General features: G+C 43.0%; 1 protein-coding gene across 3 annotated transcripts in view; it reads right to left on the bottom strand.

Annotated features, from left to right (window-relative positions):
* The window catches only part of TMEM245 (transmembrane protein 245), a 125,951-nt gene that overhangs the window by 7,514 nt on the left and 100,937 nt on the right, over window positions 1–17,500 (bottom strand). For 2 of the 3 annotated variants that reach the window (XM_040353478.1, XM_040353479.1), the window contains 2 exons: window positions 12,570–12,670; window positions 546–720 (listed from right to left, as the gene is read on the bottom strand). In XM_040353478.1, the coding sequence (XP_040209412.1) occupies window positions 546–720; window positions 12,570–12,670 (276 nt within the window). The remainder of the gene's footprint in view (window positions 1–545; window positions 721–12,569; window positions 12,671–17,500) is intronic. The other variant, XM_040353480.1, reaches the window with a different exon arrangement.

Raw genomic sequence — 17,500 nt, forward strand, 5'->3', positions numbered from 1 at the left:
GCACCCCCCCCCCCCCAGAGGCTTGAATCCTGCTCGTCTTGCAAGACAACACTCACAAACCGAGTCAGGATTTAAAAAAATAAACAGCTTGTATTGCGAAACACATGTAAATCGCGTTACTCGCAATCCGAGGTTTAACTTTAAATTAGAATGGCAAGAAAATAAAAAATAAAATGACAGAGCAAATGTGTACATTTTTCATGTCTGAGGGTTATAACCACTTTTAAAAAAAACATTTAAAGCTCCATGCAGCCAGCATTCCTATCAGGATTTCCATTCAACATTCACGGACTGGAGTTAAATCAAAATTGTCATTCATTTTAACAAATGTTTACTTGTAAACAGCAGGCACCACATAATGTTATCCCAAATAAACTACTTAAGAAACTAAACAGAATTATAAATCTTTTGGCAGATAAGTCAGCTCACATACTGTATGTGTATTTGAACTGTGTATTTAGCCATTTGCCTGGAGTTCAGCCTTAATAGGAGCTAGTTGGGATATTAGTCAAACAATGATCTGTATGTTTATTGTGGTCACTTACCCAGATATATCAGAGTAAATTGCAGTATCAACACAGTATGTTGGCAACAAATGACATATAAGTAGTAATACTGCTTTGAAGCTTTCTCCTTGGGAAAACCAAAGGTCTAAAACAGCAGGTATAGCGGCCCAGTATGTCCCCAAAAAAGGCACTGCTCCAAGAGTTGCAGCCAAAGCTGGAAAAGAACAAAAATCATTAATTTAGTGGCAAATAAACTGTATATGTGCTGTGTGATAAAAACAAACACATGCAAAGCTAAATGCACATAGAACACACAGGTTGAGTAGCTGCTGTAAGATATGCATTTGGGGCCAGATTCACAGTTGTAATACGCCGGCGTATCTACAGATACTCTGGCGTATTTTCAAATTTGCCGCGTCGTAGCGCTGTTTTGAATCCTCAAAACAAGTTACGACGGCTTTAGGCTTCGATCCGACAGGCGTACGGCTTCGTACGCCTTCGGATCGTAGGTGTAATTCCTCGGCGTCGTTTTCCGCGTCGGGTATGCTAATTAGCTGTTTACGGCGATCCACGAAGGTACGCTCGTTCGTCGCATTCGCTAACGTCAACGCTAGTCGGCTTTTCCCGTCGTAAAGTTACAAGTGCTATTTAGGTGTTGTAACATTAGACCATCCATGTTAAAGTATGGCCGTCGTTCCCGCGTCGAATTTGAATTTTTTTTTTTTTGCGTAAGATGTCCAGGAATACTAAAGAACGTAACGCACGTCGCCATTCAAAAAACACGTCGGGGCGCCGTGATTTCGCGCAAAGCGCGGCGGGAAATTTCCTAACGGAGCATGCGCAGAATGTTCGGCGCGGGAACGCGCCTAATATAAATGGTACACGCCCGATTTGAATTAGGCGGGCTTGCGCCGGACGGATTTACGCTACGCCGCCGCAAGTTTACAGGCAAGTGCTTTGTGAATCAAGCACTTGCGTTGAAAAGTTGCGGCGGTGTAACGTAAATGAGTTACGTTACGCTGCAGCGCAGGTATATGAATCTGGCCCTTGGAGTCTAGAAAAATGCAGACATTTCATCTACAAATTCATTCACAGAACTGTTTTATTTTGATTATATATATATATATATATATATATATATATATATAGAAATAGGACAGATACAGTAGGTATATGCAATTGCACTGGAATTTGCTATGATTAGAGAAATTGTTCATGGAAAGATACATGTTTATTTATTCTGAGGCCCCGTACACACGAGAGGATCCATCCGCTGGAATTGATCCGCGGACCGGCTCCAGCGGATAGATCCCCTGGTGTGTACAATCCAGCGGATCTGTTTCCGCGGATTTTTATCCCCTGGGATGGATTTCAAGCGGATAGAAATTTGAAGACATGCTTTCAAATCTATCCGCTTGAATCCATCCCAACGGATTGATGCGCTGGTCTGTACAGACTCACCGGATCAATCCGTCCGAATGGATCCCCCGCATGCGTCGTAATGATTCGACGCATGCGTGGAATTCCTTTTATGACAGCGTCGCGCACGTCGCCGCGTCATCATCGCGGCGACGTCGCGACACGTCATCGCGAGGGGATTTTGGCGCGGATTTCGATCCTATGGTGAGTACACTCCATCGGATCCAAATCCACGGAAATCCTCGAGAGGATTTATCCGCGGAAACAGTCCGTTGGACCGTATCCGCGGATAAATACTCTCGTGTGTACTAGGCCTAAAAGCTATTTGTGTCTAAACTATATTCATAGTATAAATATGGGACTTTTAAGACACAGCATTTTTGATAAAAAAAAAAATTACATTTATTTAAAATATGATAACATTTTGCAATATTCAATCTATATTTGCAATGATTGCATATAGTAGTCTTTACAGCTCCAGAATACTATATGAAATCATTGCAAATATCGATCGATTGGTTTTACAACTTTATCTTTTATTGTAGTTGTCAGAATATAGATTAAATATTGATAAATAAATATTATCATAATTTGAATAAATAATTTTTATCAAAAATGCTGTGCCTTAAAAGTCCCATACTAATATTATGAATATAGTTTTGACACATCAAATTTAGGGATGTGGTACAGAAAAGTTAAACTATTTGTCTGATCGGATCGTAGTTACCTTTAATTATTGCAGAATCTGATTTACGCAGACTGGGAAAAAGGTTAGGCTAGGAGGCTAGGGGGCTAGGGCTACACTAGCAATTAAATCTAATTTCTATGGTCACCTTATACCTCCTTTGCAAAAAAAAATGACATGACTTGCTGCTAAATCGATCACTGCCAACTAGGGGTGCAACGGATCATCATTGATCCGTGATCCGTATGGATTAGCACCTTCAGGTCGGACACACGGCGATCCGCGGGCCTCTCGGTCCATAGGAAAGGCCGCGGCTTCGGCCTAGCTTCTGAAGCGGTGGCCATCTTGGTCCACCCGGTGCGGGGGATGCAGGCTGCTCCACGAAAGTTTGCGGGCACTTGAGCTCAATAGGTCATTGACTCCTAACAGCCCAGCGATGAGCTCCATGCTGAATCTTGAGGAATCCACACGAGGAGCCGCTGCCGCACCGGACGTCCTGCTGCTGCCAGAAAAGAGAGAGGAGGCGATCGGGGGGATCTGTATGTACTGAGCATGTACGGGGGGGGGGGATTTTCACTAGACACACAACACTCAGCCCGCCAATCAATGACACGCCGATCTGATGATTGGGACAGTTAAGGTCACAGGAGGGAACTGGTGACACTACTTTCCTACATGGGGCTGCACATAAGTATTGCGGGATGCAGTTATTTCAACACAAAACGAGTTTATATGCTTAAATACAGTATTTGTAAATCCAACAGACTGTTTACATGTTAAATTAATCAGAGGTGTTCTGTCACATTAGCAATAAACAGTCCGTCGGATTTCCAAACACTGTATTTAAGAACATAAGCTCAGTTTTGTGTTGAGAATAACTGTGAAATCTAAAACTCCGGTGGGTGTAGCAAGATTTGTCTTTTTTTATTTTTTTTTGTGTATCCGAAAATGATCCGATCCGTGACTCCTGATCCGTGGATCGATCCGATCCGTGAGTTTTTTGATCTGTTGCACCCCTACTGCCAAAATTATCAATAGTAATGTGGTTTTAAACCGCCTGTGTAGCTCTAGGATTAAGTGTCTTCTAGTTAAAAAACTTATGGGAATAAACAGGGATAAAACTGGAGGAAATATTGCAGGAGCATTTCAGGAATGTTGGTTGGACTGCCTATTATGGTATCCAAAAAACACAGTAAGGGGCACGTTTTCTGTGTGGGCTGCGGCACATTGGAAATTTCACCAATCTGAATGCAGTCTAATTGTTAATGATATGCCAAACACGGTTAGTAGATGAGTGTTTTGCCAGACATTTGTCGTGCAATAAATCGCTACAATAGTGCCAAAACGGGCACTGAAAAACTGTGCGACACTTTGTGACCAAAAAGGTTATTGAGCTACTTTGTGCCAGTTGTCACACATAGAACAGCGCATTCAGGTGAATCGACTGCCCAATGGGTGAAGGTTATGCATGAAAACCAGCAAAAAAAAATTGAGTGGAAATGCGTGTTTCTACTACGCTTGGGTGTGAATGGACTGTGCTTGGGAAGAGTTTTTAAGCAGCAAGGATGAAGTCTATGGGGTCGAAATGGCACTGGGCACCAAAATCGTGCATGAACCTTTTCCAAACTCGTACTGTGCCGAGTTGCATTGATTAGGACTGGCATCGAGAACAATGTGATTTTCCTTGTCATGGGATTCAGAAGTCACACACTTCCCACAGGCGTGTTGTGTTTTGGATGCTTTTTTGGAGAGGTGCGTTTTTTTTTTAACCGAACAAACATGCTCCAAAAATGCAGCATGCGGGATTTTTAAAAACACAACTGAAAAATGTGAAGAGTTCCATAGGATTTAAAGGGATGAATTTTCTTCATCGTACACCACGGGACACAGAGCCTTAAATCATTACATAATGGTCTGGGGTCCAGCACTTTTCGCTCTATGTACTAAAAGTCCTGGTAAGAGTCTTTTACAGGGCCCAGGGAAGAGGTCTCCTTTAAGTAGGAACCCATGCCCCTGAAGGTTGGCACGCAGACACCGCCGTGATGGGGGAAGATTGGTATCTGCCTGGCCAAAAACCCCGCGCGGGGACAAGGTGAGTTAGGAAAAAGTCTTACGTTTTAAACTTAAGGACCTTTCCTATTTTAGATTGGGTGTAATTTTTTAAGCCGCCACTGGGGGGGGAGTAAAGAGCTGATTTCTGACTTACCAAGCTGCAAGCTCTGCCTTAGACATTGCCCTTCTCCTTCCAGATAAGGACTGGAGGATCTCTCAGACACAGGAGAATGTAATTAACCGCACAGGGGTGTGGAGGATGCCCCCTAGGATGCATGGGGGCTTGCTTTATGATGGTCTCAATGGGAGGGGGGTGAGCCCGAATAGGCATGGGGATGCGTGCGGGCACGCTTTATAACACCAGTCAGGCAGGAAGGAAGAACCTCACATGCCTGGAGCTTCCCTGCAAGGGACACATGAGTGTTTAAAGGGCACGTAAGATCTCCATGTGGTTGGCTGAACACTCCCCAAAAGATAAGACACCCACTCTGGCATGAAACTGTGTGTTATTAGTTGCATACTTAAGTGTAGATTGCTAAACTAGCACAGTAGTATATGCATTTGTTGGTACCTTGGCTTTGCTTGGCATTATGTCTTCCCAAAGAAGAGGCTCTGGGAGAAGCAAAAAGGCATCGCCGCCAAAGACAGGAGACCAGGTGAAACAGGGGATGAAATATCTGACTTCAGAACAGATCAAATTTTGGGATTATATGCCCAGGGCCATTAGAGATTCTATCCAACAGGCATCCTGCCTCACGCTGCAGCTAGTGCTTATGCTCAGAATTCTTTTACCAAATCATTGTTCAGCAGAAGTCCCCTTTTATGGTAAACGCCTCTTTGGGGATGATTTGGAAAAATATATCCAAAAGATATCAAGCTGAAAAACGACTCTTCTACCAGAGAAGAGGAAAAACGTCCTTGTTTTAAGCGTTCTCTCTCCCCGGCTCCTGGTAGATCTAGCTCCAGCCAGTGGCGATGGCATTTTCAGCCAGCCACAAAGGCTAAGGAAGACCAGGCACAGAAAAACAAGAAGCAGTGGGGTTCAAAGGCTAACAAGCAAAACCCCAAAGCCTCTTCATGAAGGGGCGCCCCCGCTCGGCCGAGTGGGGGGACGAATTTGGCAGTTTTCAGTGGCATGGCAGACAGAAATCCAGGACAAGTGGGTATTATCCACAGTATCCCTAGGATACAAACTGGAATTTCAAGAAATACCATCTTCTCACTTCCGAAGCTCAAAGCTCTCCAAAGATTCACTAAGAAGAGCGTCCTTCTTCAAAGGATTGGATCACTTGCTGGCCCAAGAAGTGATCACATAAGTACCCCTAAAGGAGCAAGGTTCATGTTTTTATTCAAACCTCTTTGTGATTCCAAAACCAAATGGAGATGTCAGACCCATCCTGGATCTAAGATCTCAAAATCAGTTTCTGAACATTCACCATTTCCGAATGGAAACTATTAGATCAGTGGTCGCCTCCCTACAAGGTGGAGTATTCATGGCCTACTCCTGAGGAAGTCACGTATAGTGATGAATACGCGTAAGAGTCCACCGAGAGGTATCGGAGGTGACGTTGGCGAACTATTTTCCCTTGTTTTATATGCCTGTTTTTATCTTAAACCATGTGAGTACCCGTTTGTATTCTTTCTGCTTAATAAATTTTTAAAAAGGGTATCACACTATTGGTGCTTTATCCCTCTGGGTGCGAGTCATTGGCCATCCTGAGGCCCCGTACACACGAGAGGATTATCTGCTGGAAACGGTCCTCCGGACCGTTCCTGCGGATAAATCCTCTGGCGGATTTTGATCTGATGGTTGTACTAACCATCAGATCGAAATCCTCGCGGAATCCATCCGCAGTGACGTGTCGCGCCGTCGCCGCGATGATGACGCGGCGACGTGCGCGACGCTGGAAGATAAAGACTTCCACGCATGCGTCGAATCATTACGACGCATGCGAGGGAGAGGAGCGGACGGATTGATCCGGTGAGTCTGTACAGACCACCGGATCAATCCGCTGGACAGGATTCCAGCGGATAGATTTCTTAGCATGCTAAGAAAATTTTATCCGCTGGAAATCCGTCGGCTGGAATTTTTTCCGCCGATAAATGTCCGCTCGGACGTACACACCACCGGATCTATCCGCTGGAACTGATCCGGGGATAAATCCCAGCGGATAGATCCGGTGGTGTGTACGAGGCCTGAGACGTGACCACCAAGAGGGACCTGTGTTTCCTTGAATTAGAGTCCATCTGGATAACCACCCATACAGATACGTTTGGAAAGTTTGCTCGGATCTATATGCTGTTACCTTACAGCAGTAAGGTAAGGGGACATCCTCATTCACCCTGAAGGGATCACTGGATATCCATCCTTTTTTTCCACCTTACATGTTGGGATCTACACTAGCACCTTTCAATTTTGGACTTTAATTTTGGACTTTTGATTATTATTTATATTTCCGCTCTTATTATTAAGCTCTGCTGCATGGACCTTTCAGCTTAGCTTATCCCAGCTACTTGGGTGTTGTGTGACTCACATTGTATATCTATATTTGCATTTTTCATCACTTATTTTATTGTTTATTTCACTTCACCATATAGAGTTCATGAAGTTATCTTGTAGCACTCATGCATAGAAGTGATAGACTTCTGTCAGCCAGTTCACTGATTATCTTTTGATGCTATGTTGTTTATATTGCTATAATCACATACAGATCATCCTACTTCCTCTACACACCTCTCCCATCCCCCACCTACAGCGCTACCTTCTTTTTTGTTATTCATGGCATTGATTGACATCAAGGACGCATATTTACATGTGGCCTAATCCATCCCGCGCACACAAAAATCATAAGGTTGCGGTAGAACATCGCCATATCCATCCAGTGTTTGGCTCTGCCATTTTGGGGTGGCTACCACGCCCCGGTATTTACAAAGGTACAGCCCCTCTGACAAATCAGAGGGTACAGGCCAGCGTATCAGCCAATCTAGACGATCAACTTGGTGATAAACAGTTCAGTGGCAGGAGTTAAGATCACGCTGAGCTTACCACAATAAAATTACCTGGTACAGTTAGGGGAAAACAAAAAAAATTTGGATTTTTTTTTTTTTTATTTTTTTTGTAAACCTACAAAAAACCTCTCTACAAGCCAAAGAAGAGTAGAGTAGAGTAATTTGGGCATGAATCAAGACACAGCCCAAGGCATGGTATTCCTGCCAGAACCAAAGATCAAGTCGCTAAAGGACCAATCACGCCAAGTCAAGCAAAGAAAAAGGCCATGTATTCGCCTATGCATGAAGCCTACTAGGGAAGATGGTGGCCTCCTTCGTGGCTGTCCCTTACACCCAGTTTCACTATTTCAAGGCAGTATCTTAGCCGCCTGGAACAGGAAGATCAAAGCTCTGGATTTACCCATGTGCCTGTCCCCACAGGTGCGCCAAAGCTTCAGTTGGTGGTTAAAAAACAAAAACGTGCGGAAAGGAAAAGCCTTTCTCCCAGTCACCTGGAAGGTGATACCAGCCTAAGGGGTCTACGGATGCCAGCCTAAGGGGCTGGGGAGCAGTGTTAGAAGAAGCTTCAGCCCAGGGAACCTGGGCCAAGACCAAAAGGAACCTGCCCATCAACATACTGGAGATGCGGGCAGTATACCTCTCTCTCAGAACCTGGACACACAGGTTACAGGGCCACCCGGTACGGATTCAATCCAACAATGCTACTGCAGTAGCTTACATCAATCACAAAGGAGGCACCCGCAGTCAGGCCGCTCAGAAGGAGGTGAATTGGATTATGACTTGGGCAGAAGAACATGTTCCTTGTCTCTCTGCAATCTTCATTCTGGGGGTAGAAAACTGGCAAGTGGACTATCTGAGTCACCAGCAACTATTACCAGGAGAGTGGTCTCTCCACCCCAATGTCTTTCAGGCCATATGCCAAAGATGGGGGACCCCCAATGTAGACCTACTAGCCTCCAGGTTCAACAAGAAGTTGGACAACTTTGTGTCCAGGACGAGAGATCCTTTAGCCTACGGATCGGATGCTCTAATAATTCTGTGGAATCAGTTTTCACTGATCTATGCATTTCCTCTGATCGCTCTCTTACAAAGGCTACTTTGCAGGATCAAGAAGGAAAGAATTCTTGTAATCATAGTGACCCCAAATTGGCCCAGAAGACCCTGATACGCCGAGATAATAAAGATGGCGGTAGAAAAACTTTCCACTTCGTCACGACCTGCTGTCGCAAGGTTCAGTGTTCCATCCTTCCTTACAAGAGCTAAATTTGACGGCTTGGCTACTGAGATCCACATTCTGAGGAAACAAGATATCAGGAATCAAGTACTCACCGGGACCGAAATGCAGAGGGTGGTTCACCTTTACGACCAGGCGCGCCCGCCCACTGAGTTTTGGAACAGGTGGCGGAAGCACAAGGCGGTACCGGTGCCAGTGGAGAAGCGTTGCTTAGTGATGGTCGTAGATAGCAGGTGCTTCTGGATGGCGGCAGACGGGAACAGGAAACAGACAGTAATGAATCCGGACAGCCGGTACTGAAGGAGTTCAGGAGACAAGCTGGATAGTCCGGGGTGCAAGCCAGGGTTCGGGGAGCAGAGAAGACAGCAAATCCGGGTCACAAGTCAAGAGGTTCAAGGGCAGGAGAAACAACAACAGAGTCCAAGTCACAAGCCGAGGTCTGGATCAGGAGAGTTCAAATAGAGTGGTGAAGCAAGCCGAGGTCAGGTTCCGGGTGAGAGGTGAGTCGAACGGAATTCCAACAGGAAAGGGTTCCAGAGAAACAGGTCCAGGAAGTAGCTGACGATAAACCAGCAACCTGTCTACTGACAGGAGCTGGTTTAAATAGGGCGGTCACGTTGGTGATTGGCCCCGAGAGGTCACGTGCCCGTGCGCGCGCTCGTGCACGCGCCGCCGCGCCGTGCGCGCGCACACGTCTGAAGTGCCCAATTAGCCGCCGGGAAGCCAATCTACTGCGCAGGTGTGGCAAAGGAGGAAGTACAGCGCTTTGGCCCTGACACAAGAGATCTCGGGTCCAGTGCTTTCTACACTTATTAATGCCAGAAAGCCAGACTCCAGGCTTATCTACTATAGAGTCTGGAAAGCATATGTTTCATGGTGTGAAACTAAGAAATGGAATCCTTAAAAGGTATGGACATAAGTAGGGTTGTCCCGATACCACTTTTTTAGGACCGAGTACAAGTACCGATACTTTTTTTCAAGTAGTCGCCGATACCGAATACCGATACTTTTTTTAAATGTGTCCCCAAATGCAGCCATGTCCCCCACATATGCAGCCATGTCCCTCTAGCCATGTCCCTCACATATGCAGCCATGTCCCTCTAGCCATGTCCCTCACATATGCAGCCATGTCCCTCTAGCCATGTCTCTCACATATGCAGCCATGTCCCTCTAGCCATGTCCCTCACATATGCAGCCATGTCCCTCTAGCCATGTCCCTCACATATGCAGCCATGTCCCTCTAGCCATGTCCCTCACATATGCAGCCATGTCCCTCTAGCCATGTCCCTCACATATGCAGCCATGTCCCTCTAGCCATGTCCCTCACATATGCAGCCACGTCCCTCCAGCCATTTCCCCCATACCTTTGCCGCCGAAAGCCGCCGCCGCCGCATGGAGAAAATCACAGCATTAATTTGAATAGCTGTTTTGCCCGCGCGTATAGACACTCCCCCTTGCTCGGGATTGGACAGATCACGATCACCCATCCAATCCCGAGCAAGGGGGAGGAGTGTCTATACGCGCGGGAACACTACAGCTATTCAAATGAAAGCTGTGATGTTCCCGCACGCCGTTTAACCCATGCGGCGCCTTTTGATGCGGCGGCAGCGGTGGGGGGGGGGGGAGTATTCTATTTAGGTATCGGGGGTATTTGCGCGAGTACAAGTACTCCCGCAAATACTCGGTATCGGTCCCGATACCGATACTGGTATCGGTATCGGGACAACCCTAGACATAAGTAGGATTCTCGCCTTTTGCAAGCTAGGAGTGGATATGAAATTAGCCCTTAGTATCATTAAGGGTCAAATATCGGCTCTATCAGTCTTCTTTCAAAGACTGCTGGCATCTCATTCCCTAGTTCGGGCTTTCATTCAGGGGGTACTGTGGATCAATCTGCCAGTCAAGTCTCCCTTGTGCCCATGGGAATTGAATTTGGTATTGTCAGTGTTGCAAAAGCAACCTTTTAAACTATTCGCCATATTCCGCTGATCCTTTTAAGCAGGAAATTGGCCTTTTTGATTGCTATCTCTTCGGCTAGAAGAGTATCAGAATTAGCAGCTCTTTCTTGTAAAGAGCCTTATTTAATTTTTACAAGGACAAGATTGTTCTACGACCCCATTCAACCTTTTTACCAAAGGTGGTGTCGACATTTCATTTGAATCAAGATATTATTTTGCCTTCCTTTTTTCCTGATCCGCAGACAGCGGAGGAAAAGTTGTTGCACTCCCTAGATGTAGTGAGAGCAGTAAAAGCGTATATGCAGGCAACCGCTCAGATACGTAAAACTGATGTTTTGTTTATTTTGCCAGATGGTCCCAAGAAGGGACAAGCGGCATCAAAATCCACCATTTCACGGTGGATTCGGCAAGTAATTATTCAAGCTTATGGTTAAAGAAACAGGATTCCTCCTTCTTCTGTTAAGGCGCACTTGACCAGAGCTATGAGCGCTTCATGGGCAGTGCATCATCAGGTTTTGATGGCTCAGATATGTAATGCTGCAACTTGGTCTTCAGTCCATACATTCACCAAATTCTATCAAATAGATGTAAGAGGACATGAGGATTCTGCCTTCGGGCGTAGTGTACTGCAGGCAGCAGTCTAGGGCTTCTTGTCCGTTTACGGCCGGCTTGTATCGGTGTCTCCCCCCCTTCATATTGAGCATTGCTCTGAGACGTCCCATTATGTAATGATTTAAGGCTCTGTGTCCCGTGGTGTACGATAAAGAAAATAGGATTTTTAATAACAGCTTACCTGTAAAATCTTTTTCTTGGAGTACACCACGGGACACAGAGGTCCCCCCCTTCTTATGGGAACCTTACTGCTTTGCTACAAAACTAAGGTACTTCCCTGATGGGAAGGGTTATATGGAGGGGTACTGTCTTTGATTGGTTGCGCCAGTGTCCAATCACTTCTGGTGACCATACAACCCATTATGTAATGATTTAAGGCTCTGTGTCCCATGGTGTACTCCAAGAAAAGGATTTTACAGGTAAGCTGTTTTTAAAAATCCTATTTTTTCCTTAGATATTGTGGCCAATTTGCATTTTTCAACCCCCATTTTTTTACCTGGTGATCCCGCCATACTTCCTTTTCTAGGGTGACGACCATACTTTATCAAGGAGCAGTAGCGTTGTCACCCTACAAAAGGATTGTTAGGACTATATAACACCTCTCTCCATAACATAGAGGGAAATGTTTTGTAGTCAACTGAGATAGCTGAGACCAATGCTGATAACTGTCCGCATAAGAAGAGAACACTGGAAGTTATCAGATCACAAGGTTTCTGTCTGAACAGATTTTTTTTTGCACTTATGAACAGCTATAACAAAATGATTTCAATGCTATATTTAACAGATCATAAGGGATCAATTATTGTAAGAAACATGTATTATTACCATTTCCATAAACATTTGTGGATGCAGCAAGCATAGTGAAAAGGAAAGCCACATTGATGAAGGGTAGGATAAAGGTTTGAATACAAAAGAAGAAAAGCCTCTACATTCACTTTAAGCTTGCCTATTCTAATTTTGATAAACATTACATAATTATTTGTATTCATGTTTATCTCTATAATGTATGTCAGAGCTTAGCAAACCATACATACAAGCTGAGATACATTGAGAAACATGAACATACAACATACAGGCATGCATACACATCTTACCAGATGGTATAAAAATTATGTTTATCCCAAAGATTGTATGAGTAAGCCAAGTGTACAGTCCATAGAAGCAAGCCATTTTTAGGGAAGCATCAAATACACCCCTAAAAATGAAGAACAAAGCAAAAAGATGGCACTCAATTTACTGGGGAAAAAAACAGCTTGTATATAGTATTACTAGTGATATTTTTTAACTAAAATGCAAATGTGGTGTGTGTATAAATTATTCTATTTTAGTAGCTTATAGATTCTTACCAGCCTCCCATAAACACTTACCACAAATACACAATGTACTGAGCTCATGCTTCTTAGTCTAATCCTTCCTACTCTATGCAGTCTGGGAAGACTCATTAATTTTTCACAGGCAGGCCACAACACATTCTTCATAATGTGACAAAAAATGTGTTAGAAGCTTAAATATTATTATGCAAAATGTATGTTTTTGTTCTAGATACATAAACAATTGTCCATGAGTTACATCAGCCAAATTGCTTTTCCAACTTGTGGGAAAAATTATTTCCTGCAGTGATTCAAATTTAAAGCAATATCTGAAACTATGGCTGAGAGTACAGTACTACAAATAAAAGATATCTGCTACAGTTCATAGGGTAAATAATCAGTAAGACAGCCATTTACCCTAAAACTACGAGTCGCAAATGCAAGATATAAGTTACAATAATTTTCACTTATAATCATTTTAATTAAGAATTTTTGCTAAATTCATGAAATCTTCTCAGAAACCAGTCCATGTGTGGTGGGTTTCAGGTGGTGGTGTACTGGAGAAATGGTCTTCTGAAAGCACACTCTCCATCCACAGTGATTTCATGCAACAGTGTACTCCCAGCAGCATTATATAACATTAATGCTTTGGGTATTTACTATTTTTTCTTACAAAGCCATCATTCAGAATATTAGTGCCCAAAAAAAAAAATACATTAATGCACAGGTGTCAAACACAAGGCCCACGGGCCGAATCCGGCCCTTCGGGCCATTTCATGCGGCCCTCGCACCTATCCTGCAGCTACAGGAGAACTCCAACCCTCCTCTGGTCCTCCTCCAAACCCCTACTTTCAGGCAATGCATCCAGCTATTTCCCAGCAGCAGCATAAGGAAAGGGGGGTGCACTGTGATGTAAGGGAGAGTAGGGGACTCAAATTCTGATGGTGGGGTGGCTCTTGACATCTAATGTAAGGGGAGGGGGATGCGCTGGACATTTAATCTTACAGATACAACCAGCCCTTTTGAGAACAATCATAATGCTGATGCAGCCCACAATGAAATGGAGTTTGACACACCTTTATTAATGCCTACATAAGGGCACTATAAAGAGATTTCCAGTTAAAAAAAAAAAAAAAGTGAAAACTCTTTAAATCTTGAATATATGCCAAATGATGTGTGTATCACTCTATCATTCTGCAAATAGAAAACTGGAACTGTTAGTATGAACGATTTAGCATTTGTCAGTGTATTTCTATTATGAAAGACCACCAATTGAACAAAGCATTGTGCCCTAAAATGCACTTATTTTATAACACAGAGTCCTGATGAAGCCAACAAATATACGGAGTGCAGAAGGATGGGGCCTCGCATTTCTATTTGAAGAGTAGTAGCATTTTAGTAAAATGCACTAATATACAGCATCGTTAAAAGAAAAGAAAATTCACAATTTCTTGAGGCAAGCAGGTATGACATTTTAAACCGGTATTAAACACAAAACCATAAATGTAATACATGCAGCTTAACAGTCATTAGATGAGGTCGTAGTCTTAATTTTTCAGGCTTTTTCTCTGTTTTTACCCAGCAAGCTGGTCAGTAACACACCTCCTGTATTATTATACTTCCCCCCTCTAATGAATGAGCACAGGGGGCACCTTTGGACAGCAGCATTGTCAGTGTAGGCAGAGGGGAGTGTTGGATGGACTAGGAGATTTAAATACACTAACGAATTGAAGCAAAACTCCAGCTAAAACTAATAAGTTACAGCAGTTTTTTTCCTTTTGGTATAAAGGCTTTACATAATTAAATAAGCTGATCAATGCTAGCACCCCTGTCCGTGTCAAATGGTTTGTCTCAACCATGTAACCGATATCTGAAAGAGCTTGTTCTTTTGACAAAACAGACTTACTGGCCAGATCACCAGGTGAAAATAGAAGAAAGAAGTGCTATAAACGAAACCAAATGCAACTATCAAATCTAAGAATTAGTAAGCTTCATTATATTAAATGATTGCTTTTGGGTTTAATACCACTTTAGGAACATAAGAACTAATACTAGTTTTGAATATAACACAATAACCAATAGACCCTACTTAAAAAAAATTTAAATAATGTGATTCATGTTGAAATGATAATTTCTATCAAACTACAAAAGCAAATGACCTAGAACCAAATAATCATTCCTGTGATTATTGGAAAGAAAACAAAAGCATAAGGAGGTAAAGGATGCAAGATGCAGGCAGGCCCACGTGCATGCACTCATGTGAAAATATCGCACATACTAAATTGCACCAAGACAACATGCAACTTAGTAATGTGCAATACATCCACCCGAGCAAGCAGAACAGGAGTGTCAGGATACAGGGATATGGAACATTCAGAAAGAACATGCCATAAAGGAGCAAATACTTATACAAACATGCACATGCTAGAGTTCTGCAAATGTAAATGTTGAAAAACCTTTTTCCATGTTTTACAAAAATGGTATGTGAACATAAAGATGAACTCCTACATTACCTAGATCTGTGGATCTAGAACAAAAAGGGACCTATAATCACATAATACAGGAGAGGCATGTACTTAATGAAACTCCTCCTTCTGTATTAGACTACAGTAAGACTACATCTTCAGGTAATTATTACATCAACCTTTATATATACCAGTATTCGAGGCTGGAAGGACTTCCCTAAGGGCCATTTTTGACAGACTTTTCTTCCCTTCAAATGGTTTTGTATAACCATACAAGTCTATGAAAATAAATGCCAACCTGCTTGAAGTAGGTCAGAAGGCAGTCAATGCATTCAAATTATTTCAGAAGCATCTCAGATGGCATCAAAACAAACCCAAAGCCCATCTGGCACAAACTCTAATATCATTTTTTTTTAAGTGTGGGTATTTATCATGTCTTGGGCCCCTTTCACACTACCACAACTTTTCAGGGAGACTTGAAGTATATGAATCTGAACTTGCATCAAAGTCTGACCAAAGTAGTGTAAGGACTACTTTGAAGTTGGCACGACTTGAAGTCATACCATGAACATACCATACCATATGAATTGTACTCATTAAAATCATGGGGAACGACTTGTCATGCTACTTTGTAGTCCCAAATCGTGGGACAAGTTGTACAAGTGTGAAAGGGGCCTTAAGCTGACTAGCAGGTTGTACAAAACAAAATGACCTGGTTGCCCATCCACACATTCAAGGTGGATGGGAGAATCCTCCCCGCTACACTGTCATTGTATCCTGACAGTGGGAAGATTTCCCATCAGAATACACAGATCACCACTGCAGGCAGTAGAGGAAATTATCCAGCAAGGAGGTTGTACTTGTTAGATAGACTTCTATACAACCACAGTGCCCATACATGTGTAGAACCAGCACCCTCTTAGATGCTATAGATGAAAGAATTGTTTTTTTGGGCTTCACTGTAATCAGTGACACCGAGTTTGATTGCTACAGGCTGTTCTGGGTTCTATAGCTGCAGACTCGCCTACTTTTCTCTGAATTCCAGGAGGTACAGGAACATAGTGGGCTGGTAGGGGCAGACCCTGGGCTGATTATTCATACCACAAAATTAAGAATGTTTGTGCTGGTAGATCAAACAAGCTTAAATAGTAAATTATACGCTGCGCTTTGGAATATTACACAATAAATGCATGCTGATGTGTAGTGTTAATGTGACATAACCAAAATAAAAACAATAATTATGTCAATTGCACTTTTTTCAACAGGAATTTCACAGCATTGTTTTATAAAAAGATTTGTTTTTGCACAATAGCATTTTTGCTATTTAAATTGGGACTAGTGTTGTTCCCTATATACCACCGGACACTTATATCTGTGTTACAAAGTACACAAGCACTTTATTTTTAATGTTTTAATTGACATAATTATTGTTTTTATTTTGGTCATATCACATCTATGTCACATATGTCACATTAACACTACAGGCGTTTGTTTTAATCTTCAGCGGGCATTTATTGTGTAATATTCCAAAGCGCAGCGTATTATTTACTATTTTTGCCTAGGTGCATGAGCTTATGAGACGTGTGTAATGCTTGCAGCTGGTTAGCGATATCCATTAGGCTTTGGGTTGATTGAGGCTCGCAAGAATTGTATTACTTTTAGATCAAACAAGCTGCTGGCAAAAAAATTATAAGTAACATGTGTAAAATTAGGTTTTCCGTGCTAACATTCAAAAATGTAATGTGACAATATATAAAAATGTAAAAAAAAAAAAAAAAACAGATCAAATGTGTCAAAAAGTGAGTCCCAAGTGAAAAAACAGTCCATTGTAACACCCCATGACAGTTCCAAATATAAATGCCTCCAAATATGGGTATAGATGACAAGCTAAAAATTGAATCACCCAAGTGTGCCTCCACCATAGCGTAATAAGTGTCTGCTTACCAGAAATTGTGGACTCTTAATCAAGAGAGTCAAAAGCGCTGTGTGAACAAATATTACTCCTTTCTTCCTCTCAGGTTACAGCGATATCATGGTAGGGGTTGCTGGTCACGTCACGAGTGTCACAATTGATGTCATTAGATGAAATGTGCAAGAAGGAGTCCATGCTCTAGACATCACCACGCATGCTGAAACCGAAGGGCGAGGAAGGGGTTAATTATGTTCCCTAGGTGTGTTCTAACTGAAGGGGGGGTGGGACTGACATACATTGTATGAACAGACGATCAGGCATTTCTCCCGACAGGACCT

Source organism: Rana temporaria, chromosome 5 (genome assembly GCF_905171775.1).
Source record: "Rana temporaria chromosome 5, aRanTem1.1, whole genome shotgun sequence".
In the NCBI taxonomy this organism is placed as follows: domain Eukaryota; kingdom Metazoa; phylum Chordata; class Amphibia; order Anura; family Ranidae; genus Rana; species Rana temporaria.